This window comes from Trematomus bernacchii, unplaced genomic scaffold (genome assembly GCF_902827165.1).
Source record: "Trematomus bernacchii unplaced genomic scaffold, fTreBer1.1, whole genome shotgun sequence".
Taxonomy (NCBI): Eukaryota; Metazoa; Chordata; class Actinopteri; order Perciformes; family Nototheniidae; genus Trematomus; species Trematomus bernacchii.
Window position 1 is genome coordinate 2978891 of NW_022987840.1, and position 26820 is coordinate 3005710.

General features: G+C 38.7%; 2 protein-coding genes and 1 long non-coding RNA gene across 4 annotated transcripts in view; all 3 read right to left on the reverse strand.

The window, feature by feature from the left end:
• LOC117500508 overlaps positions 1-15798 on the reverse strand; it is a 182873-nt gene extending 167075 nt beyond the window's left edge. The window contains exons 1-4 of the mRNA XM_034153379.1: positions 14951-15798; positions 14610-14748; positions 12817-12861; positions 12094-12386 (exon numbers count right to left, since the gene is read on the reverse strand). Coding sequence (XP_034009270.1) covers positions 12094-12386; positions 12817-12826 — 303 coding nt within the window. The 5' untranslated portion in view covers positions 12827-12861; positions 14610-14748; positions 14951-15798. The remainder of the gene's footprint in view (positions 1-12093; positions 12387-12816; positions 12862-14609; positions 14749-14950) is intronic.
• The window catches only part of LOC117500509, a 78167-nt gene continuing 51857 nt past the window's right edge, over positions 511-26820 (reverse strand). Inside the window, exons 30-34 of one of the 2 annotated variants that reach the window (XM_034153381.1) lie at positions 26010-26169; positions 22720-22764; positions 20785-20832; positions 1293-1546; positions 511-912 (exon numbers count right to left, since the gene is read on the reverse strand). In XM_034153381.1, coding sequence (XP_034009272.1) covers positions 901-912; positions 1293-1546; positions 20785-20832; positions 22720-22764; positions 26010-26169 — 519 coding nt within the window. In that variant the 3' untranslated portion in view covers positions 511-900. Of the gene's footprint in view, positions 913-1292; positions 1547-19056; positions 19849-20784; positions 20833-22719; positions 22765-26009; positions 26170-26820 lie in introns of those variants that run through there. The other variant, XM_034153380.1, reaches the window with a different exon arrangement.
• On the reverse strand, positions 3494-5524 carry LOC117500519. Its single transcript, XR_004557794.1, has 4 exons — positions 5281-5524; positions 4098-4254; positions 3843-3872; positions 3494-3692 (listed from the first exon to the last, which is right to left on the reverse strand). It is a non-coding gene; the product is annotated as an uncharacterized LOC117500519 (long non-coding RNA).

Sequence of the window (26820 nt, forward strand, 5' to 3'; positions counted from 1 at the left end):
CTTTACAAGACTCCTAAACAGACTGGATATCTAAACATTGCTGCAGTTCCCCTTTAAATGTATAAACTGTACTTTCATCACCAAGTAAAGTCCTGCCTCGCTTCATCCAAACATACAAGAAGGTAAGGCTAAACAATTAGTTCACAGAAATTGAGGTTGGTTAATAAAGCAAAGTTTGTGGATAACGTCAAAAGAATACTACCTTCTTCCAGTATCCCTCTGAACAACCAGTTTAATAAATGATAAGAATAATATGTAAACATTTTTTTAAATCTAGGAGGAAAGTGACGTTCCTAAATCTGTTAACTTCATTACATCATTATGTCTGCTTCAACTTTTAAAACACTCTATTCACTCGACATGTGTAATATTTATAAGAGTTTATTAAAAATGTATTTCGAAATAGAAAACATTGGCCTCCAAAAGTAAACATATTTTCATGAGGGAAAAAACAACAATAGAATCGTTTAGCACAAAAATGTAAGATAAAATCTGCATGCAAAGCCTAAGGATAATCATTCATGATCAAGCATCCTTTAATTTATAAAAAATAGGTTAAAAGCAGACTCAATCCATCTGGGATTTGCTGGATTAAAACATTACATGTCAGGTGAGAACGCTAAATCATTTCTTACATCTTTACATTACATGAATGACTTACATGGTTTGCTGAATCTGGTTTTAACCTTACAGGAAAACGTATTCATTTTATAAAATATGACTGGTCCAAGTGTAAAAAAGGGCAAGAGCTATGATTAAACATGAAGGTGCAAAAGCTATATTTGATAGAACTCCCTACAGAGACATTTACATTACTATTTCCCCATTGGAATCGTTTAAGACATTTTTTTTTTTAGGCACAATGTACGTTTAGTCTAAAAAATTATTTCTCCACAACATTCACTTCTTTCCCTTTAGAAGAAGAAGAAGAAGATACACTTTATTAATCCCTTACAGGGAAATTTATTTCCCCACTCTGTTGTGTTTACACACATTACACACACAGGGGAGGATATACATGCACAAACACAGAGGATATACATGCACACACACACAACCACATGCAGATAGGAGAGGTGGCAGAGCAGAGAGGCTGCCAGGTACCCGGCGCCAAGGGAGCAGTTTCGAGGTTAGGTGCCTTGCTCAAGGGCACCTCGGCAGTGGCCTTGGAGGTGAACTGGCACCTCTCCAGCTACCAGCTCACTCCATCTTTTTTTGGTCCGATCGGGACGTGAACCGGCGACCCTTCGGTTCCAAGACCAAGTCCATACAGACTAAGCCACTGCCGCCGCCTTTAGCTCATCAATGAGATATTTCTCCTCTTTCTCAAGGATTCTGTAGAAGACTTCTTTGCCACGAGGCCCTGCTGCATTCAGGGGACCACTGAAGAGTTCCCTCATCTTCTCCTGATTGGTTGGGATTTTCCTGATTTTATCATAAATCGCTTGTTGGATGACTTCTTTCCCAAGGAGCCGATCCAAAATGTTTCCAACGCAGTTCACTCTGTCGGTCAGCTCGGTTCTATGTTTATCCACAAAGTGCTCACCTGAGGAAGGAGGGAATAATGAGTAAAGTGTTGATGATACCATGAAGCCAACTTGATACATTTCCAAACAAATATTTTATTTTCTATAACAGTGACTTCTTTATTTTAAATACAGTGGAGGAAATAAGTATTTGATCCCTTGCAGATTTTGTAAGTTTGCCCACTTACAAAAAAATTAACAGTCTATAATTTTAATGGTAGGTTTATTTTAACAGTGAGAGTAAGAATATCAAAAAGAAAATCCAGAAATTGACATTATATACAAGATAACAATTTATTTGCATTTAACTGTGGGAAATAAGTATTTGATCCCCTTGCAACAAACAAGGATTCTGGCTCCCACAGACCGGTTACAGAAGTCCTCTTCCTTTAAAAAAGTACTCCTAATATCAACTTGTTACCTGTATAAAAGACACCTGTCCACAGAATCAATCAATGAGATTCCAACCTCTCCAACACGGGCAAGACTAAAGAGCTGTCTAAGGACCTCAGGGACAAGTTTGTAGACCTGCTCAAGGCTGGGATTGGCTACAAGACACTCAGAAAGTAGCTTGGTGAGAAGGAGACCACTGTTGGTGCGATTATACGGAAATGGAATTAACACAAAATGACCATCAATCACCCTCGGTCTGGGGCTCCACACAAGATCTCGCCCCGTGGGGTATTGATGATCATGAGAAAGGTGGGGTATCAGCCAAGAACTAAAGGGAGGGAACTTGTTAATGATCTCAAGGCAGCTGGGACCACAGTCACCAAGAAAACTATTGGTAACACACTGCACCATAATGCATAAAATCCTGCAGCACCTGTGTCCAAGGTCATTCCTATCTCAAGTGAATTAATTGGGGCTGGGCCATATATGGATATCATAGTGATGTCAGACTACACTTTGTATTACATTTTGGATAAAGTCATATCACTTAAGTGTATTTTCCTGGTTTAAGTGCCTATATTACATATTTTGTGAAAGAACCAATAATCAACCCTACAATTTTGGTGGAATATATTTGACCAGAAATATTAGGAAATTTGATTATGTCCATATCGTACAGCCTTAAATTACTATGCACCACATGTATCATCACTATTTTTTTGTAACTGTAAATCAAAATTCAGAATTCGGACCTTCTACAAGTGCAACATAGAGTATCCTGACCTTCTACAGGTGCACCATAGAGAGTATCCTGACCTTCTACAGGTGCACCATAGAGAGGATCCTGACCTTCTACAGGTGCACCATAGAGAGGATCCTGACCTTCTACAGGTGCACCATAGAGATTATCCTGACCTTCTACAGGTGCACCATAGAGAGGATCCTGACCTTCTACAGGTGCACCATAGAGAGGATCCTGACCTTCTACAGGTGCACCATAGAGATTATCCTGACCTTCTACAGGTGCACCATAGAGAGGATCCTGACCCTCTACAGGTGCACCATAGAGAGCATCCTGACCTTCTACAGGTGCACCATAGAGTATCCTGACCTTCTACAGGTGCACCATAGAGAGCATCCTGACCTTCTACAGGTGCACCATAGAGAGCATCCTGACCTTCTACAGGTGCACCATAGAGAGTATCCTGACCTTCTACAGGTGCACCATAGAGAGCATCCTGACCTTCTACAGGTGCACCATAGAGAGCATCCTGACCCACTGCTTCATGGCCTGGTATGGCAGTTTCACCGTTTCCACCAGCACGGAGCTGCCATCCATGGAGGACCTCTACTCCCAGCGGCTCAGGAAGAAAGCCCACATGATTATCAAAGACCCCCATCACCCCAGCAACAAACTGTTATGTCTGCTGCCAAATGGCAGGCGGTACTGCAGCAACAGGACAAAAACCACCAGACTCAGAGACAGTTTCATCCCAGAGTCCATAAGACTATTCAACACCTAAGCTTGCAGAATTTACATTTTTTTTGTTGTTTTTCCATATATGTTTTTATGTGTAGTAATTGCACTGTTGAGGAACCTGTGATCTAAGTTTTTCATCCTTAACAACACCATAGTTGTGTTTAAGTTATGACAATACATCTTTGAATCTTGAATCAAAGGTTGCTTTAAAAACAGCTTTTCTGTAGCACTTCACAGTCAGACGACAGAAAATAACTTACCAGTAATGGAGGGTTGTCCACCTGTCTCTTTCACTGCAGAAATAGGAATATGCAGTGTTGCATTAATACAAAGAATAAAAACGTGTATGTTAAGATTCTTATAAATGTAATGGAAATATCATTTAAATAACTGTAAAAACAAACATTCTAGAAAACCTTTTTTTTTAATATGCAGCATCTTACCATCTGAATCACCAGAGCTTCGTAACTCAACTGAAATACAGAACATACAAAATATGGATTTTTCATATTTCTTTTTTATGTATAGTATTCTCATCAACACGTTAAAATAAAGTTCATTTTTATATGTTTGGACATACAATGGGATTGGGCTCTGTTTAATATAATCATGTTGCATAACACCTTAGTTAATTAAAGGTAAAAGACAGATTTAATTATTTATTTTTTCATATGGTGTAAGTAATAATGCCCACTGACCTTTTCGCATCACACAGCTCCATACTGGTTCACACTGTGGTTCCGAGTTGTTAAGTTGAGAGAGAGTAAGGTGGAAGTTACTGTCTGGATTCTCAAAGCCCACGTCAAAGAATATTGAGTGTTGCTTTTCTTGGCTATCATTGCTGAGGGTTATTTTCTGTGTGAGAAAAAAAAAATAATAATAACAGGGAGAGATGACAAAATGAGATGTGAGGGTCAATATTGAATAAACTAAAGATTTCAGTTGTTCAAAAAAAGTGAATTAGTCACATGGCCAACAGAAAAAATTAAGCTGGTTATTTCAAATGGAGAAGTCCTTATTGTTGAACTTAAGTTTGATGGTATACTGTATGCATGCCGTTTTTTTGACTAAGTCCACAATTTGATATGCCACTGGTAAATTACAAGCATCAATTTTCTCACATTCGCTCCCCTAGATTAACAGATTTTGGCTACTGAACCATAGCTAATTCTTCTGTCTGTATGGCATATCTTGTTATTATATCTTTATTAAACAAGGAACATGCATAACAATACATGAATTACAAAAAGGGAAGAGATGATGTATGGTAGAATTTACAGTAGCTAATTTCCATCTGCAGTCCCTGGGTAGATAAAAACATAATAATAATAATACATTTATTTTGGGGGGCGCCTTTCATAGCACCCAAGGACACCTTACAGGGCATAGGGGCAATATAGGGAACAATTAAAACAGTGGATTTAGTGAGATATCAGCCGGGGTAAGATAAGACAAACAACAGTAAATGGACTACAGAATAATCAACAAAAGTGCAGATGTATGAAATAAAAATACCATCATATTTTACGCTCAGCTCGAAACATATTCCAATGCCTGGTGGTTGTAAATTAAAAAGCTGATGGTGCAAAGGTAATCCACCTCAGTGGGATGTTTAAGTCTAGTGGAGATCTTGAGGTTCTGACTATTTGTGAGTTCCCTTGATATTGATATATCAAACAGTAGCCATTTTGACGTCTCACTGCAAGGTTGACACAGGTATTATTTACAAAATGAATAACTGTCCCATTTTAATTAGTGTCACATACATTCTAGTCTAGTCATCATTAGCAATACCAGGAACCTGGCCTATCTACATGAACCATAATAAAATAATATTCACAATGAACAGATCAGATTGCTGACTGGCAATTCAAACTGTACCTCTGGGAAAATCTTGTCCGTTGTTATGTCTGCTGTGAGGTTGAAATCTTGGTGCAGGGTCAGGCCCTCGTTTGGGCATGGCTTTTCGATAAATCTGAAGTCTTTTTTCTTCTTGTCGATGGTCTGGGGGAAAAAATCAATCTAAGCACAACCCTGCTTCAAGTTTACAGTAAGAAACATTTGTGTTTAAAATGCATTCATGAAACAATAAGGTTTTAACAACAGAGTATTAGGGTCAGTATCTGGAAAAATATATATTTATTTTAGATTATGTTATTTCAGAATGGCCACTGAGTCATGATAAAAAAGTCATACCTTCGAGAAAAAATTTCTTTAACGTTTTGAGAGTAACGAAATAAGTGAGATCAAACCAAGCTGCAGCGTCATCGACAATTACCACAGAATAGGTCTGAGGCACGTCCGTGATTGTATTTAACATTTATAGCAACATGTGAAACAGTTAAATTGGCTTAAATGCTTTGCTGTTTGAAGCAGCTCTCCATGGAGCAGAACTTTCCCTTGAGTGATAATCTAAAAAACTAAATGATATCTCGCTTGATAAGTATTATCAGGGAACACATTATAACACAATGATAAGTATAAGGTTATATGTCAACCATGTATCAATCATTGAGAGTCATGTTGCAAACGGAACTAGCTCTGTTTGTAGGGACTTGGCGACCAGAGGGTTGCAGGTTCAAGTCCCTGAATGGATCAAGTGAAGAGTGGGGACTGATACTTTGTGAGGTGGCAGTTGGTCTCCTGGTCATGCTGAGGTAACCTTGAGCAAGGCACCAGAGCCCCACACTGGGCATTGTAATATAGCAGTCGACTGCTTCTTGTTTAAGGATGGGTTAAAGGCAGAGACTAGAATTCACTGTGTGTGGTGCTGTGTTCATGTTTGTGTTGATTTGAAGTTGATTGCTAGGACTGTCTTAGGGAAGATAGCATTTAGATGCGCAGCTCCACTGTCTTGGAATAGTCTGCAATTGAAATGGAAACTGAGCAATCTGGTGCCACTAAATGTTTTTAAAGCTCGATTGGATGCTACTCAATCGGAAGCTGTTGGTACCTGTTCATGTGGATAGTTATGTAAATTGTAATTCCTGTAATGATGCTGTATGATGTCCTTTTTGTTGTTGTTTTTATGTTTCATGTGGAACCTACTTGAGCAGGTCTCCCTTGAAAAAGAGATCAATGATCTCAATGGGATACACCTGGATAAATAAAGGTTTGAAATGAAATAATTGTATTAAAATCATACAATAGGACCCTTTTCAGATAATATTTCCTTTAAATGTTTTCCCTCACTTATGACTTTACTCTCATAACAGGACTACTTTAAGAATTAAAGATGTTATTTTCACAATTTAGCCCAAATACTCCATTGTAGGTTTTGATTTCAATTTACTTTCTGGATCACTGCAGGTCGCTTTGCCTCTGAGTGTTTCTCTGAAGAGAAAAGAGGTGGAGATAAACCAACTCAATTAATTTGACCCTCTCCCAAAATATTAATCATTGTTCTGATTTGTCATAAAACATACTTTGTACACTAGGATATAAATACATTATAAATATACGTTTCATCTATATTCTTTATTTAGTGCAGAGCTTATTAACTTAGGATAAACAGGTTTGATGATTTAAAGATGTTTGTGTTTTATTAGTCTTACTTTTGGGTCCTGAGCTGCTTTGTGACAGCCTCTGCACCAGATCAGTCCTCCCAATCCTCTTAAAAATATTTTGGGTCATCTCCACAGACTGCTGGCCGTGATCTCGCAACAAATAAAACACCATGTCCTGCCTGTCACTCATCATGTGCTGCCTCCGGTCTGGGTAGCCTTTGTCAGACTGAATTTGACTCAGGACCCTCTTAAAACTCTGTAAATCCTGGTCACTCAAATCTTTCAGTGTTTCCAGAAGCAGCTCTATGACAGACGCCATCGTTTCCACCTGGTCAAATCAAAGGAGATGTTAATGGGGCAAAAGAGCAATTTCTCAGCTGGAATGATTACAGATTATTTTTTGTTTACATCTTGTCAGTTTCAGTGTTTTAAAAATAGTGGATATGGTAAGAGAACATCAGCCATGTCACGCACAGCGTGTCAGTACACTTTATATTGTTCATCCAATTCATCACAAAACCATTTTCTTTTTGTATAAACGGCGTGTTTGACTCATGACTTTATTTTACTCTTTCAAAGGCTGTGGTAAAAAATGTTAAACTAGTTTCATCTTTTTTTTTGTATTTGAACAAATACTATATAGATAACGTTAATGGCTAAGAACGTACAGTATGTGTACCTAATTTGGCATGATCAGATTATTTCTTTAAGAAAACTATCTGGGACAAAAAAATTAAATTCAGGATGAAGATTATTAACAGTCTTCTTAATCTACTGAGTCAAAGCTGCACTGTGTGAAATTGATGATACTTTACTCACGCTCTGGATCAGAGAAGGAAGCGGTTCCTCTGAGGATAATAAAAAAAAAGGAAAAGGCCCATTTCATTTATTTCATCCCAATAGCCGCGTTCACACCGGAGTACTTTTCACTGTACTTTTCGCGTTTAGTTCCGTTAGTACCCCTTATGTCGCGTTCACACCAAAAATCGTACTTAATCTCGGGTACTTTTACCCCCATTTTTAGAGCCCGCTGGGAGAGCGTACTTTCCTGTGGGTGAAAAGTGCCCCAAAAGTGCCCCAGTGCTGATTGGCTGGGCGAATTGCAAACCACGCCCGTACAACTGTGAAAATGTTGTGTGGAGCAGCCATTGTTTTTCCTCGCTACAAACGGAGAGTAGTTTGTTTTTGAAAGCAGTTATGGCAAGCATCAGGAAATCATCGAAGCGATGGAGTGATGAGGAGGTATCAGCGCTTCTGGACATCTACACCGAGGACGCGACCCAGGGAATGCTGCTGAAGCCAGTACCCAACTCGAAGATGTTTGATCGTTGTTCGAAGAAGTTGCTTGAGATGGGAATCTTGCACAGCGCCATGGCATGCCGGCTAAAAATAAAGAAACTCCGGCAGGACTACAAACAAATTAAAGACTGGAATAATAAAAGTGATAACGACCGGAAGACCAGTAAATGGTACGACCGCTTGGATGCTTTGCTAAGCCACAGACCTTCATTCTCCGGTACAGCATCGAGCCTTGAGTCGGGCAGTATGGTATTGGAGGCCGCTCCAACGGCGGATTTAGCGGCGGACCACGACGAAGGTAAAAGCAACTACATGCACTGGGGTTTTAATCTGCACAATAATGGTCTCAGATGTACTTTTATTTGCTCAGTAGATCAAGCTAGCCATGCTAGGCTGAACTAGCTAACACTGGCCCCGAGCTGGCTAATAACATCTAGCTAGCTAGATATTCTCGGCCGCTATGAAAACGTTTTTAACTTGTGAATAACTGTGCAGTGTTTCTGTAATTTGCTTCACTAACTCATGGCACTAATCGTGTGTTTCAGGCGAGGAAAATCATCAACTCTCGGGATTGGAAACAAGCGAGCTTTGCCTTGAAGATCAAAGCGCTTGCTCGTCTCCCTTACCAGCAACCAAACGCAAAGGTACACACACTGTAACTTTGTCTTGAAAGAACGTTATGCATGGAACTGATGTTCACAATCATGTTTATTTCCTTCTTGGTACAATTATGAAACAGCGTGAAAACGTATTCGCCTAGACCGGCATTTACACATGTTGGCGCCTTTTTACTCTCACAAACATTGTAAACATCCGGGCTAGAGGTCACATGACTTCCGGTAAGAAATCGCTTCCACTTGGAGCATATATCGCCACCTACTGTTGATTTATTAAATGTTTTTATTAAATCCTTGTCCTCAGACCAGTGCTTTTGAAGAATTTGAAGATCAGCTTGTTTGCCTCATTTCTTGATTGACTTGAAATCCATGTCCTTGATGTTGAGTTGTTCCAGTGCAGTTTTCAGAATGAGTCTTTGTCTGTTATAATCCGGGCAGCTAAAAAATACATGATGTATTGTCTCTGGTTGTTGATCTTGCATCTTGCTTATTTTCCCCTCTTAGGAAAGCGGACACAGGATGCACTTTTTTCTTTGAGACCGTCCAGGCGTTGGAGGACCGGCGTGCCGTGGTGAATGAGTCGCTGCGTGGAGATCAGATGGTGCTGTTCACCAAGGCCCAGGAAACGGAGGACAAGATGCTCACCTCGATGGAGCGCCAGGCAGAAGTGTTCAAGCAGCAGATGGAGCGCCAGCAGCACCAGGATGAAGTGTGGGCGCTGCGCCATGAGGAAGCGTCGGCGCAGCGCGAGGAGCGGCAGGATGAGCGACAAACTGCATTTAATAACAGTTTATTTGGTATAGTTTTTGTAAATACTGACACACGACACACAACTTTGCACTAAGGTGTGTATGCTGCTGAGAATATCCCTACACCTGGGACAGTTTATTTTATATTGTTATTACTGTTATCACTTTATTTTATATATGTTTACTGACATGTACAACTGACACTTTATTTACATTTAAAATTGTTCTATTTAATGTTATGTCTTGAGAGTGCAATAAAGAAAACCGACATGGCGATTAAGCTTATTTCTCCTGACACTTTATCTTTTGTGACCTGTGTAGCATCCTATACATCACATGTAAGTGATTATTCTGATACCATCATGTTTCATCGGTTATAAACTGGCAAAGCTTTATTTGTCATTTATTTATCATCAATGTTGCAACCTTGTGGGGGAATGGCAGCGGCACATACACAAATATGATAATTTATATAATTTTAAATATTATTTGACCTAAACTTTTCATTCCCCCCATTTCACACAACACAACATGGAGTCCACTATGGGCCAAAACTAACATGTATGTTTGCATAGTGTTTATGGCAGACGGATGCAGTGGGTCTCAGGAAGATATATATATATATCATTAAGGTGGGTTTGCTGCTGAGACTCCCTACACCTGGGACAGTTTATTTTATATTGTTATTACTGTTATTATATAGTACAACTGACACTTTATTTTATATTGACAATGTTTACTGACATGTACAACTGACACTTTAGTTACATTTAAAATATTTCTATTTAATGTTATGTCTTGAGAGTGCAATAAAGAAAACCGACATGGCGATTAAACAGATCCTGTATCAGCCATCCTACGGTGAAACATGGCAATCATGTGTGCTTTCCGTCGGCCAATCCTTTTCCTAAAGCTTTTGAACTGCCTTTGATGCTGAAGAAACTTTGCGATTATAGCATTCGACGTGTGGCGGCTCCGGATTTTTGTCGGACGCCTAATAGGCTCAGGCTCTGGCCGCATTAACGAAGTTACAAAGCTGTATAACATGAGCACAAACAGCACAACTTCAGTCGACTCCATCTCCATCATGTCTGAGGTCGGAAGGTAAACAACAGACAGTATACGCGGGAAGTTTTTCTTCTTCTTCTTCTCTTGTTTTGTAGCGGATTGCAAACAACTTTAAGGTGCTTACCGCCACCTACTGTACTCGCCGTGAAGTGGTTTGTGGCCTGCCAGTAAAGCCAAAGCAGAAGAAGAAGAAGTGACGTCAGCGGCTCATTTGCGTAATCTTCCCTCAGGGAAAAGTACTCCGGTGTGAACGCGATCTGTACTAAGTGCCCTGGGGTTAAAAGCGCCGGGGCTCTTAGTGCCGGAACTAAGTACAGGAAAGTACTTGGTGTGAACGCGGCTATGTGACACACTAACCTCAACAATGACAATATAATTATTTATATATTTACCTAAAGATATTCTAACACTGTTCAATGGCTTAAGATACATTTGGTATCGGAATATACATAAACGATATTTTTATGAAATAGAAATGTATATTTTCACATATTTCTGTCTGTTTTCTCTTACCTTTGGTTCCTGAGCTGATGTCAGACAATCTCTGCACCAGATCAGTCCTGTTCATCTTCTTTAAAACCGTGTTGTTCATATTCACACACTTTCCGCTGAACGTCTTCACCATCAGATCCACTATTTCATCTGTGTTTGCCACTTTGAGTCGACCCCTTAGGATCAGTGGGAAACTTTCCTCTAATTCAATGAGTGACTTGAATTGGTTAAGCTCATCTGAACTCAAATCATTCAATGATTCAAGAAGTATCTTCTGAGCCATCATTCTTACCTGTAAAGTTTAAAGGAGATATCTTATAGTGTGTACAGGATAGGATGTTGGTTATGTGTGTGATTCACATCCAAGATTGGAGACTGATTTTCTGCATTTCATTTATTATTTATATCACCAAGATTAACTTTTAGATTGTATATTCAAAACTCGATTTACTGCATTGCGGTTGTATGCCTCCACAAAAGTGGCAGTTTACATCCATGGCGATCCAAAATGTCATATCTTTATCATTAATAATTTTAATCCCATGGCATTTTTCCACCAAATTCAAAATCAGTTTATTTTTGTACTCAAGTGGATGTTTGTCCCAAATCTAAATAAATTGTTGTTTGGTTAAGGAAATCCCATTCTTCCACACAGGGCCCAATGGGTCAGTAGATGATTTGAAATGTTGTCAATCATTTTAAATCATGTTTGAAAATATCAGGTTACAGAATATTGTTTTTCAGTGAAGGATTTCCTCCTCGATTTCAGAAATATTTGCCAGATCAAGGTGAGTTAAGATAACTGATGTTGTTTTAAATGTTTGGCTTAGAGTGCATTCATTAATATTTTACTCTCTATTGCATACACCAATTGCATCTCAAAAGCATTGACTATATGAGCGGCACACCATATGATATCCAAACTTTCATTACAATCCTTTTCAAAACAAAATATTTACTCACCTCCATGTCTTTCTTATTCTTCTTATATTTCTCAGACTCATCAGCAAGGTCATCGAGGAGATCTGACTCATGTTTTCTCAGCAGTTTGTAGAATTTCTCTTTTCCTCCAGGTCCACAGACTCTCAAAGGCCCTCTTAGGAGAGTCCTCATCTTCTCCTGAGGGCCATGGAGGGATAGGATTTCCTCATAATGTTCTCTATTGATAACTTTATATGAGAGCAGTCCATCCAGAATCGGTTCAATGTTTTTTACTCTCTGGACTAGTGCTAATCGATGTTTATCCACAAATAGCACTGAGGAAAGAAAAGGCAAAGTGGTTAGCGATAATATGCATCACGATATATTTAATAAAAATGTGTAAAACCTCAAATTCATCTAATATTACAAAACTGGAAAATTACCTTTTACTCTGAATGAATTACTTCTAAGAAACTGAGGAGCACATTTCTGGTAAATACAAGCTTAATGTGGTGATTCTGCATGATTCTTTGTGAGGAAAATTAAGTTTAACAGATCCGGGGTCCGGTAAAAACAACCCAATAACCAAACTAACTGATTAGTCGACAATATGCTATTGTGTAAGTCGAGTGAAGAATTTCCTAAATGATAAAACAGAAGGAAATACGTTTTCCAGTCAGATTCTGCTTTTAAACTTGGCTTGTTGTAGCCAACCTTAACTCAAACGAACAGACTGTGTACATACCGTAATACCTGTGCACCTACCTTCCTCCATTGTGTTTAGATCAGTTGCTGCCGAGGATCACGGTGCTGTTAACAAAATGTATTGTTGTTAGACTTTACACATACCTCTGTTGTCTCCTATACATTTAGGAAAGAGAAACAAAATGCTCTCTTTCTTTAACGGTCCCCACACTAAGAAATGAACAATTAAAACTAGCTTAGGCTACACCACACATTGTGAGGCTCGGTTAAATGACAACTCCAAATGTTCAGCCCAAGAAAACAAGTACTATGAATACATGTGTGAACCAGAAACAGACAATAAAGCCAATGACAAGTAAAAGCTACACTGTAAAAAAAAAAAACGTTGTTTTTACGGTAAAAACCTGGCAGCTTTGTTGCCAGAATAATGATGTAAAAAATACGGTAAACTGTAAACAACTTTACAGAACAACGTGTATATTTTACAGTTTAAAACTGTTGTAATTTACATTTTAAATCTGTCATTTCAACAGCCCTTTTCTGCTGAATTAGCATGATCACGTTGCTATTAAACTGATTATTTCAGTAAGATTTACATGCAGTTGTTGTCTATTGTACATTGAATCCCATTCAATTTTACAGAAAAATACCAAACAAATAACACTGTTTAACTGTAAAAGCATCAGTGTAATGCTGTAATTTAACTGAATGTTCCCGCAAATTATAATCAAAAGTTGTGTATAATTTAGTGTATTTTGCCGTAGTAATGACGAGTTTTACGGTGAAAGCAACATCTAAATACTGCAATTTAAATTTTCTGTAAAATGTATTTATTACAATTAAAATGCAGAAAAAAACTGTTCTATGAATATCAATCTCAAATATATATATATATATATATATAGCATAAAACCGCCTGTAAGGATTATTGATATATAAAAATGTTTTTCCTATACATTAGTCAGATTGAAAGATTTCATTTAAACTACACCTTCACTAAACCTTCGTATATATATGTTTGACTATTACCAGAAATGTGAAGAATGTAATCCAGGGTACACAGATTAAGCACTTAAAATGTAAAATGCAAAGCTAGATAAACCTCAAGAGCCACTGTATTAAAAGTTGAAAAAATTCCAACAAGAACTTGCCTTTCCAAGAATTTATTATATATATATATATAATAGCAGTGATCAAAAACATCTGTCATTTCTCAACATACATATTGGTAAAACATACAAACTAAGGCTGCACAATAAACAAACAGCTCACATTGTCCAGGAAATTCAAGCTGAACAAAGTTGAGAGGTTACTTGCATCACATCAAATGATTTATGGGAAATAATGTTTTTAAATATTTTAGTACTTTATATGTCTCATCTCTTATAGTGGGCACCTGTATAATATAATACTCGACTGTCACAGCCACAGACTGAGCTGTAACTTAGCCAAAATAAGGGATTGTCTTAGTTGAATACATGTTCATTGCTAAAGGAAGTGTGTACGTGATGAAGCTACAGTTGCAAAACACATGTGTGTGTGTGTCTAAGTGAGATAGGTGAAGAGGTAGGGTCAGCAGAGACCCTTCACTTCAGAAGCAAAAACCCAAGTGGAAAACAAAACAAAACCACCCAGTGGAGTGTAACACGTCAACATTTTTACACTCAACAGTGATGTCCTGAGCTTTTATAATGACCTTAAAAGAATAGTTTGACATTTTGAGAGTTACATATTGCATTTTTTTAAATTAGTTAAAAGAACATGGAAAAAAAAGGCACTTCAAATTTTAACTACGATTTAAACAATCAAACAAACTGTAACTTGGGCACATCGCTACATGCCATTGATCTTACTGTCCATATTCAGACATCACGCCACTCATGGTCCGAAAGTTCCTGTATCAAGGTGAGGACTCTCGGGTTCACCTGAAGACGGGATGCACGTGTCTTCTTCACTTTGGTGCCCTTCTCTGGGTTGATGGAGAAAAAACACCTTAAAATAAAAATACAAACAATTAACAGAATTAATAATAAAATAGCTTGCCTAACAACAAAAAAACTTCACATCAATCTTATTATTTTGAAGCCAAAATGACAATTATCTTAACCCCCAATTCACTGAAGCAGCTGCTTTAGATTTGTTGCAGTTTAATAAAATTAATTGTTGGATAAAGCCAATCCCAAAAAACACATACCTCTGGACAAACTCCAGGGTGGATGTAGGCGATGTTGAAGCAATAATAGCTCCCAAACATCATGGACAGGGCAGAAACCAAGGAGGGGATGTTGTCCTGTACTATGTTTCGATCCACACTCAGCATGAATCGCCTTGAAGAATAGCATGATCGTCCTAAAAAAGAAGAAAAACACAATTCAAACTAAATTAAAACAAGACTTGTCTTCCTGAAATATTTCACAAAACAATTTTAGCACACATTTTAAGGTCTGTTAAATTGCTCACCATCAATACAAAAATGTATGTATGTGTATTTGCAGGTTAAGGGGAGATAAATGTAATGTCAATTTGACTTGCTTTTAGGGGATAGTTCATATTGTTTGAAGGGGGGTTGTAGGAGCTACAGTTTGGAGAAACAGAGAAGAGAACCAGCAGACAGCTAAGCAATGCACTGCTGTGGACATAGTTAAGCCACCAAAAAAACTAAAACAATATTACTCTTAGTGTATGCTATATTAAAGAATATTTTCAAAGCTCTACCTTGCTGTCAGACAGCTATACAGTCTGTTTCTGATAGGGACTGAAGCAGCAGGGTACATTTGTGACAATATTATAAATATAGCGTACACGTAAACTGAATTTTTAGGTGGCTAAAATACGTTTCGCTGCTGCACCCATCCACAGCTTTACATACGTACCCGTACTCCTGCCTGTTCCTCCAAAGACATGCAAGTAATACACTGACTATGGATAAGTATCCATAAGCATCCAAACTAGCCCTTTACGAGCTTACAGTAACAAACAACATTGTGCAACATAAACGTCTCAAATTAGACAGAAAAGAGAGAAAGAAGTGGCAGAAAGAACAGAAAAAAGTAGACTGCCCGTTAACTTTGAACCCGCTCAGATGTAGCTTCAAACCCCCCACTTCACAACAGCATGAATTAAACGAAAATAAAGAGTTCAGCTTTTTCAGTTAATTTAAATAGTCTGGTAACGTTATTGAAGTATCATGCTAAAAGCTGAACTCTTTATTTTCGTTTAATTCATGCTGTTGTGAAGTGGGGGGTTTGCCCATCGGGATTCGTCCCGAACGAAAGGTTAAAATCAATTGTGGAAGCTTAACGAACAATGTTGAGCTAATTCAGTCCAAATCTAAAGAGGCTCAATTTCCAATGATATAAAACTATTTAGGAAATCATTTGAGAAGCTGACACAACAGATTGTTTGCCATTTTGTTATTTAAAAATGGCTCAAAACAAGTACTAATTCTCCAATTAAAAACTGCTTTTTTAATCCATGTATTTATAGGTTTAAAGCTTTACAGCCCAGGAAATGGTCATTTCCACGCAGCACAAACTCCACAATACTAAAAGTAGCATTTTTGTCATTTTCTAACACATGAAACCTGCCATAACAGTTTCAGACACTATTTTGTAAAACTAGACGGCAGGAAATTGAAACCCTAAAAAAACAGAAGCGTAAGAGATGTGTCAGTGAGACAGTTATGAAGTGAATGTGTGGTGACTGAATAATATAACCAACGTGTCCATTTTACATGTCATTAGTGCAAAGAAAACGCAGAAAGGTTAAAGTGAAAGCAAAAAGTTGGAGTTGAGATCCTTCCATTAATGTTCAATAACTGCGGGACACGAGCTGGCCGTGATCTGTCTCGTGAACGTTAAACCTGTTCGTGCTGCACGTAGAGATAAAACTCACCGGATGTTTCTCTCTTTCTCCCTCAGTCTGCTTCCTACAGGTTCTCAATATCTTTCAGTATCTTTAAACTTTATGAAAACAGAGTTAACGTTTAAATCCCGCCACATTTCTACCTCTCGTTCAGTTTCCAGAAGAGGAAGTTAAACGTATGTGTCCTTTTCTCTGAAGTCACGTGGTTCTCTTATCTCTCTTTACGGCTCAAACCACCGCCCTAACAATAAAAATGATATTAAATTATGAGGGGTGAAAAAACATTCTGCCATACATTCTTAAAGATATTGATACTGTAGGAATCAGTACTAGTAAGACTACTCCCACAAGTGCTATGAAGAACCATTACTGTGTATCTTGTGAGTACTCCTCTGACAAAATTAAAACAATAGAAAACAATTATACAGACTCACAATATTTATCATACTCAACATGAAGTTTAAAACAGGCAGAGTTGTCTTTCATGCCGAAGCCGTGAACTCCTATATTAAAGAAGAGCTATTGTGGACTGAATTTAACCAGCACATATATAATATGCACTTTATATAGAGCACTTTTAAAAACAAAGTTACATGTGCTTTACATAGACAAAGCTTAATAAAAAGCCCAACCATAATATTAATAAAACAAATAACAGAAATAATAGAGCAGATAGGACATATTGGAAATAAAATGGTATATAAAACAAAAATAAAAAGCTGTTTTAAACAGATACATTCTTACCAGTATTTTAAAGAATGTCACTGACTCTGCCAGACTCAGTCGTCACACAGACATTACATAGCTGCACTTTTGCTGATATAACATCTGGGGGTGCAGTGGTGAGGCTGGAGGGACGGGTTCGACTGGAGTGTAATACAGCATCACTTTAGAGGGGAACAACACACTTTAAAATGAATCCTTAAAAAGCATTTCATGACCTAGATCTTGGAGTCATACTGGACTCGAACTTGACTTTTAAGAAACATATTAAGAAAGTATCCAATACCGTTAAATTCAACTTGCAACATTTTAAACAAATCAGACCCTTCTTAACTGTCAATGCTGCAAAGTCATAGTGTACCTCCACTGTATGATTCTATCCCACATTGAATACTGTTTTACAAACTGGTCGTTTGCTTGTGCCACAAACCTGAAACCCATAGAACAGCTGTACAAGAGAGCTATCAAGGTGTTTGACAGAAAGCCAAATTCATGCCACCACTGTACCATCCTTGAAAAACACAATTTCTTGAGTTTTGACAATTTAAAGTCTTTTAAAAGTATGTGTTTTTTTTATAAATGTTTACATGGACTGGCCCCCCCTCCCTCCCTCTTCCTTGGGGGAATTCATCCACAAAACACACTGGACGCTGCACTAGGTCAGAAACCAGAGGAGACTGTGAAGTCCACCGTAGACGGACCACTTTTGGACAAAATGTCCTCTCCGTTAAAGGCAGCTCATTCTGGAATAGCCTCCCAACTGAGATACGGGATTGTCCCACTCTCAATAGCTTTAAAGGTCAACTCTAAGAATGGTTGAGAAACAAACAGACGTGCAATCACCGCTAAATGCACTTTAACACAGGGGTATCTCCTCTTGCACTTTATGTAGCACTTTTATCTTTTCTTGCACTTTATATGTCGTAGCTGCTATATTGTATTACCATGTGATAAATACTTGTGTATGCTGCTCTTGCTCTTTTGCACTTTTTGCATATCATGTATTTTGTTTTTGCTATGTTTGTAAAATGTAATGTTCTTAAATGTTTTATGTGAGGGACTGCGGATGGAAATTAGCTCAAAGCTAAATCTGGCACTGTTACGCTTGACACATTTGAATGTTTTAAGTGTTCATTACTGTGCATTGTCCCTGCCAAATAAATGATTAAATAAAAAAATTAAATAAAACATCCCACACATTAATTTACAACTGAAATGAGAAAATCAAACATATTACAAACACATAACATTTCCAAATGTGTAGTATTGAACTCCAACAGGCATTATCTATCAGACAGCTCCCTCTAAAGCCACATAAGGCTTTGTATAACTTGTTTTACTCATGCGGCAGCTACTTTACAAGACTCCTAAACAGACTGGATATCTAAACATTGCTGCAGTTCCCCTTTAAATGTATAAACTGTACTTTCATCACCAAGTAAAGTCCTGCCTCCCTTCATCCAAACATACAAGAAGGTAAGGCTAAACAATTAGTTCATACACATTGAGGTTGGTTAATAAAGCAACGTTTGTGGATAACGTCAAAAGAATACTACCTTCTTCCAGTATCCCTCTGAACAATCAGTTTAATAAATGATAATAATAATATGTAAACATTTTTAAAAATCTAGGAGGAAAGTGACGTTCCTAAATCTGTTAACTTTATTACATCATTATGTCTGCTTCAACTTTTAAAACACTCTATTCACTCGATAATATTTATAAGACTTTATTGAAAATGTATTTCGAAATAAAAAACATTGGCCTCGTATTTTCATGAGGGAAAAAACAACAATAGAATCGTTTAGCACAAAAGACAATAATCAAAATCTGCATACAAAACCTAAGGATAATCATTCATGATCAAGCATCCTTTAATTTATAAAAAATAGGTTAAAAGCAGACTCAATCCATCTGGGATTTGCTGGATTAAAACATTACATGTCAGGTGAGAAGGCAAAGCCATTTCTTACATCTTTACATTACATGAATGACTTACATGGTTTGCTGAATCTGGTTTTAACCTTACAGGAAAACGTATTCATTTTATAAAATATGACTGGTCCAAGTGTAAAAAAGGGCAAGAGCTATGATTAAACATGAAGGTGCAAAAGCTATATTTGATAGAACCCCCTACAGAGACATTTACATGACTATTTCCCCATTGTAATAATTTAAGACGCTTTTTTTCTTGAGGCACAATGTACGTTTAGTCTAAAAAATGATTTCTCCACAACATTCACTTCTTTCCCTTTAGGTTCTCAATGAGATATTTCTCCTCTTTCTCAAGGATTCTGTAGAAGACGTCTTTGCCACGAGGCCCTGCTGCATTCAGGGGACCACTGAATAGTTTCCTCATCTTCTGCGGAGAGGTTGGGATTACCAGGATTTCATCATAAATCGATGGTGTGATGACTTCTTTCTCAAGGAGCTGATCCAAAATGTCTGCAACGCAGTTCACTCTGTTGATCAGCTCGGTTCTATGTTTATCCACAAAGTGCTTACCTGAGGAAGGAGGGAATAATGAGTAAAGTGTTGATGATACCATGAAGCCAACTTGATACATTTCTAAACAAATGATTTAATATTCCATAACAGTGACTTCTTTATTTTCAATACAGTGGAGGAAATAAGTATTTGATCCCTTGCAGATTTTGTAAATTTGCCCACTTACAAAAAATGAACAGTCTATCATTTTAATGGTAGGTTTATTTTAACAGTGAGAGTAAGAATATCAAAAAGAAAATCCAGAAATTGACATTACATACAAGATAAAAATTGATTTGAATTTAACTGAGGGAAATAAGTATTTGATCCCCTTGCAACAAACAAGGATTCTGGCTCCAACAGACCGAAGTACACAGAAGTCCTCTTCCTTTAAAAAAGTACTCCTAATATCAACTTGTTACCTGTATAAAAGACACCTGTCCACAGAATCAATAAATCAGATTCCAACCTCTCCAACACGGGCAAGACTAAAGAGCTGTCTAAGGACCTCAGGGACAAGTTTGAAGACCTGCTCAAGGCTGGGATTGGCTACAAGACCATCAGAAAGCAGCTTGGTGAGAAGGAGACCACTGTTGGTGCGATTATACGGAAATGGAAGAAACACAAAATGGCCATCAATCACCCTCGGTCTGGGGCTCCACACAAGATCTCGCCCCGTGGGGTATTGATGATCATGAGAAAGGTGAGGTATCAGCCAAGAACTACATGGGAGGAACTTGTTAATGATCTCAAGGCAGCTGGGACCACAGTCACCAAGAAAACTATTGGTAACACACTACACCATAATGCAGAAAATCCTGCAGCGCCTGTAAGGTCCCCCTGCTCAAGAAGGAACAGGAAAGGCCCCTCTGAAGTTTGCCAATGGACATCTGAATGATTCAGAGAAGTGGCTGATCCACTGGGATCACAAACCAAAATCAAGTGTGCACCCACCGTCTACCATGGTGTATTGAGCTGTCTCTCCAGCTGAGGGTCTCGCAGCTGAAACAAATTGAGGGAAAATTACAATTGCTTAATTACGGACAGGTTTAGTCTTTATGCTTTTTTTTTCATGCACACAGCAACATAGCAAAATACGGTCATTCAATGTGTCAATGATACATGCACTGTCATTGGTTGCCAGTTTAATAGAATACCTACAGTAAGAATAAGACTGATGTTATTCTATATTCAACAAAATGAAAAGATTAAAAGCAACAATGTGTTACTCCACGTCTCTCAATACTGTTCAGCTTCCTAAATATATGCTTGTGTCCAAGGTAATTCCTATCTCAAGTGAATGAAATGGGGCTGGGCCATATATGGATATCATAGTGAAATCATAATGTCAGACTACACTTAAGTGTCTTTTCCTGGTTTAAGTCCCTGCATTTTTGTGAAAGCACCAATAATCAACCCTACAATTTTGCTGGAATATATTTGACCAGAAATATTTGGAAATTTGATTATGTCCATATCGCATAGCCTTAAATGACTATGCACCATTATTCACACTACTTTTATGTAAATGTACATCAAAATTCAGTGTCAAGACCAGGGGCGTCGCCTGGACCTGAAAACATTCGGGGCTTAGCCCACAGTGGCGGCGGCACTACAGTGGCATTTTTCACTGCAACACTCCCCACACGCACACACACAATACACCCGCGACTGTTACAATGAAGGCTCGATAATCAGCTCACGGCATATAGACAGGGGTAAAGTGGTATTTGTTATGAGTGGGGGGCGGACCTCACCTCCTCTAGGGGGGTCCGGGGGGATGCTCCCCCGGGAAGATTTTTTTTTAAATATTGAAGTTAAATGCATCAATCTGGTGCACTTTGAGAGCAAAATGAAGAGATCTATGGATACCTCTCTCAGCACCCATATGAAGCAGAACTGTAAACAGATGTACTTTTTCTTTATGGATATTTTACTAATCACTCCCCTTTTAAACTCTATTCTTGTTTTACTGCCATATAGTATTTCATAACTGTTTTTCCTTTATTCTCTTATTTTTTTTATAACTATAATGATCATATGAAGGTGTGCCGCGGAAACAATCTTTTGAATAATTTGTGACCAAACCGTTTGAGACCCACTGAGATAACTTAGACTAAAGTTAAGTATCTAAACACTCAGAGAGTCCTTTAGCTCACCTGAGTCTCTCAGTCTGAGAGGAGAGGACTCTCCTCCAGCTTGTTGTGGAACAAACAGCTCCTTATGTCCGTTAGTGCAGCTAGCTAACCAGATGCTAACAACACGGTCCCTGCTGGCACCGGGCACCGGGCACCGGGCACCGGTCCCTCCCTCCCCCTCTCTCCCTCTCTCTCTCGATCACACTAAATGCGCTATTGCCACACACACACAGAGCCGAGCTTGAATGACACAAGCACACGTTTATTTCCATGCAACTCTCTGATTGGTCTGGTGTCATGCCTCTGTTGCATTCACTGAACACGGGAAATTACAGTGCTGCCGTCCTCTCGTGTCATGATGAGGTTCACGTAAAGCACGGTTAATGTATTATATTATTGAGGGAGAATTGTCCGGGGCTACAGAAAAAACATTCGGGGCTAAAGCCCCGGATGCCCAGGCCAGGCGACGCCACTGGTCAAGACAGTGTCGTTGTCAATGTGAAGGGTGCAGTTTGAGGAGAAATGTTAACCTGCAAATTCTGTAGAAAATATTCCCATTTGCTGGTCTATTATTTTTCTCCCATAACCAAGCTGCAAACCCTGCTATATCTCTCCAATGTCTTTTGTGTAGGGCTTTTAAGTTTTTGTGGACTAAAGACTTTTAGCTCTGGTGGAAAATAAATTGTGTCCTTTTCAAGTCTTCTATTTTATAATAGCAAGAAAACCTAATGTAGTTATTTAAACAACTCACTGTCCCTTGATCCATTTTCTGAGGACGGTCCACCCGTAGCTTCCACTGCAAAATAGACATATGGTTAGCAAGAAATATGACGGATGACAATTTGACATACAATTTTAATGTAGGACACACTAACACTGCATGCTGTGATTGACTGTTTAAACTGGGAGCTTGATTTTCCTTTCTAAACATTACAATTGCACCCAAGGGGATTATGATACGCTAATTAAAACTATGTTAAAGGCAATGTATGATAATAATTTGTTGGGTTTTGTAATTCCTCTCTTGTGCATATATTGACATCTTGCTCTTCCAAAAGTGTTCTCAGGGTGTGTGCAGTTCAGCTGGCAGAGGTGTTCACAGACATCTTCAACAGGTCCCTGCTGCAGTCTGTAGTCCCTGCATGTTTTAAACCCTCCACCATCGTTCCTGTCCCCAAAAAGACTAAAACCACCAGCCTCAATGACTACCGCCCAGTAGCACTCACCTCCATCATCATGAAGTGCTTTGAGCGGTTAGTCAAAAACATTCATCACCTCCTCCCTCCCTGACTCTCTGGACCCCCTGCAGTTTGCCTACAGAGCAAACAGGTCCACAGACGCCATCGCCCTCACCATCCACACTGCCCTCTCACACCTGGACCAGAGGAACACATATGTGAGAATGCTGTTCACTGACTACAGTTCAGCTTTCAACACCATTGCCTTCCAAGCTGGTCCTCAAGCTCAGAGACCTCAGGCTCAACAGCGCCCTCTGTGATTGGATCCTGAACTTCCGACGGGCAGACCCCAGGCAGTGCAGGTGGGAAACATCACATCCTCCACCCTGATCCTCAACACCGGAGCCCCTCAGTGCTGCGTTCTCAGCCCTCTCTTTTACTCCCTGTTCACAAACGACTGCGTGGCCACACACAGCTCCAACACCATCGTGAAGTTTACCGACGACACGACCGCCATTGGCCTGATCAACGACGGCGAAGAGACGGCGTACAGAGAGGAGGTCAGTTTTTCATATATATTTTTTTTTCATGTTTAATAATTGACTGTTGAGGAACCTGCGATCTCAGTTATTCATCCTTAACAACACCATAGTTGTGTATATGTTATGACAATAAACCTTTGAATCTTGAATCGAAGGTTGCTTTAAAAACAGCTTTTCTGTAGCACTTCACAGTCAGATGACAGAAAATAACTTACTATCCCATGGACCAGTAATGGAGGGTGGTCCACCTATCTCTTTCACTGCAAAAATAGGAATATGCAGTGTTAAAAAGAAAGAAAAAGGTGTATGTTAAGATTCTTATAAATGTAATGAAGCTCAGCGCAAGTTCAACCAGGAAGACCGTCTTTAATCATTTATTCTCACATCTCCAGCGTACTACTCTCTCTCCTCTCAATCAGTGATCGGCGGCGTCACTCCCCAGCTAAACCTATCACTTCGCCTCTATTCCCACAAGCCTATCATAGTGCATTGCTAAACCTTTAAATCTGCTCTCTCCCCTTCCTCACAGTTGTCATTTCAGGTGAACCAACGCAGCCCTCCTCCACCCCTTCCACCGTCCTTTCTTCCAAATCCAGGGTCAAGCTTAAACCACTCCTCTTCAGACCTCCATCTATCCCTTCATGCTCCACCACCACCAGTGTCTAGACCCCAGGGGGGGTTTCATCGGTTCGGTGTTCCCCCTCCCGAATGATATTCCAGCACAACGGGGTCTGATCGCCAAACACCTTCACATGCATATGTGTATTCCCGGCAATAAATATATATTGTTAAATCAATAAACTGTCTCTCCTGATTGAAATGGAAATATCATTTCAATAACTGTAAAAACAAACGTTGTTTTTAATATGCAGCATCTTACCATCTGAATCACCAGAGTTCTGTAACTCAACTGAAATACAGAACATACAAAATAAGGATTTTTCATATTTTGTTTTTAAGTATTGTATTCTCATCAACACGTTAAAATAAAGTTCATTTTTAATATGTTTGGACATACAATGGGATTGGGCCAGTGGCGTAACTATCGACGGTGCAGCAGGTGCAACGCACCGGGGCCCACAGCCGGCCAGGGGCCCATGCAAAAAAAAAAGAAAGAACAAATATATATATATTTTTTTTTGGGGGCCCCAATGGCATTGACCGGTTCACGCAGTCTTCAAAGTAACCAAGCAACCTAAATTAATTAGTAATTTGTCTGTCCAATGACCTTGCTCCCTTTCATGCAGGGCCGGTCCTTACAGATCTGGGGGGGCGCTGTGCTGGTAGCTCTGGGAGGGGGAAAAACATTTTTGACCGTTTGCGCTCATCCTAATTTTCGGCCTTGATGTAACAACATTCATAATTAAGTAAATGTAACACCCTTTTCACCCCGGTTACACTTTTCATTTGCCCTGTACGATGGGCGCTGTAAGTGATGAAAGTGGGGGATGTTGGCTTATCTGGCACCCGCAGCTCACAGCCAAAGTGCGAGCGAGCGTGGGAGCGAGGTACCGGCGCTGTTGTTATTAGCACCTGGTGCTAGCTGCGCTAACGGATATAAGAAGAAGATGTTTCTCCAACAAAGGTGGAGGAGAGCTCTCTCCTGACAGACTGAGAGGCTGATAACTACAGCTCAGTGAGGTAAAGGACTGAGTGTTTAGATAGTTAACTTTAGTCTAAGTTATCTAAAAAAGTGCTTTACTAAATAAATGTTAACAAGGTAAAATAAGATATGAATGAACAACAAAAAATAAATAACAATAAAAATAATATGTATTTATTTAACATGTATTTGTTATTGGCTATGGTAGGTTATTGTTTATGTTCACATACTTATTTGATTATTAAAATGTAAACCGATCTTTTTCATATGGGTGTTTTAGAGTTGTACCCCCTAGATCTAGTCTGTAGTAATTCTGCTCAAAGTGCACCAGATTGAAGCATTTTACTTTAAAATGTTCAAAAATGTCTGTACTGTAGTTAGCAGCAGCAAGTTCGGCAGCATTATAAAAAATGTAATAGCTTGCATTTATAATGTACAGCAAACCAAAGCACAAGAGTGGCACTCAAAAGAGAAAGGACAAAAGAGAGTGTATGTCCGTGCGTGTGTGAGTGCATCAGCGTGTGCTTATGTTTGGGGCGATGGGGGGGGGGGCCAAAACAATATTTGCACCGGGGCCAATCACAACCTTGTTACGCCACTGGATTGGGCTCTCTTTCATTTACTATAATCCCTTTGCATAACACCTTAGTTAATTAAAAGGTAAAAGAAAGGTTATTTTTTTTCATATGGTGTACAGTAAGTAATAATGCCCACTGACCTTTTAGAATCTCACAGCTCCATACTCGTTCACACCGTGGTTCGCGTTTCCCTTTCTTAAGTTGTGAGAGTGTAAGGTCGAAGTCACTGATTGGATTCTTAAAGTGCACGTCAAAGAATATTGAGCTTTGGCTTTGGCTACTATTGCTGAGGGTTATTTCCTGTGTGAGAAGAAAAAAAAGAAATAACAGAGAGAGATGGCAAAATGAGATGTGAGGGTCAATATTGAATAAACTAAAGATTTCAGTTGTTAAAAAAAAGTGAATTAGTCACATGGCCAACAGAGAAAATGGTGCTGGTTATTTCAAATGGAGAAGTCCTTATTGTTGAACTTAAGTTTGATGGTATATGCATGCCGGTTTTTGACTAAGTCCACAATTTGATATGCCACTGGTAAATTACAAGCATACATTTTCTCACATTCACTGCCCTAGATTAACACATTTTGGCTACTGAACCATAGCTAATTCTTCTGTCTGTAAATCTATATATTTACATATATTATATATTATATATATATATATATTATATTTATATTTATATATTTGTATGTCTGTATATCTTGTTATTATGTCTTTATTAAACAAGGAACATGCATAACAATACATTAATTATAAAAAGGTAAGAGATGATGTATGGTAGCATTGAGCTATTAGCTCATTTCCATCTGCAGTCCCTGGGTAGATAAATACATAAAAATCAACAAAAGTGCAGATCTATAAAATACAGATACCCACATATTTTAGGCTCAGCTCGAAACATATTCCAATGCCTGGTGGTTGTAAATTAAAAAGCTGATGGTGCAAAGATAA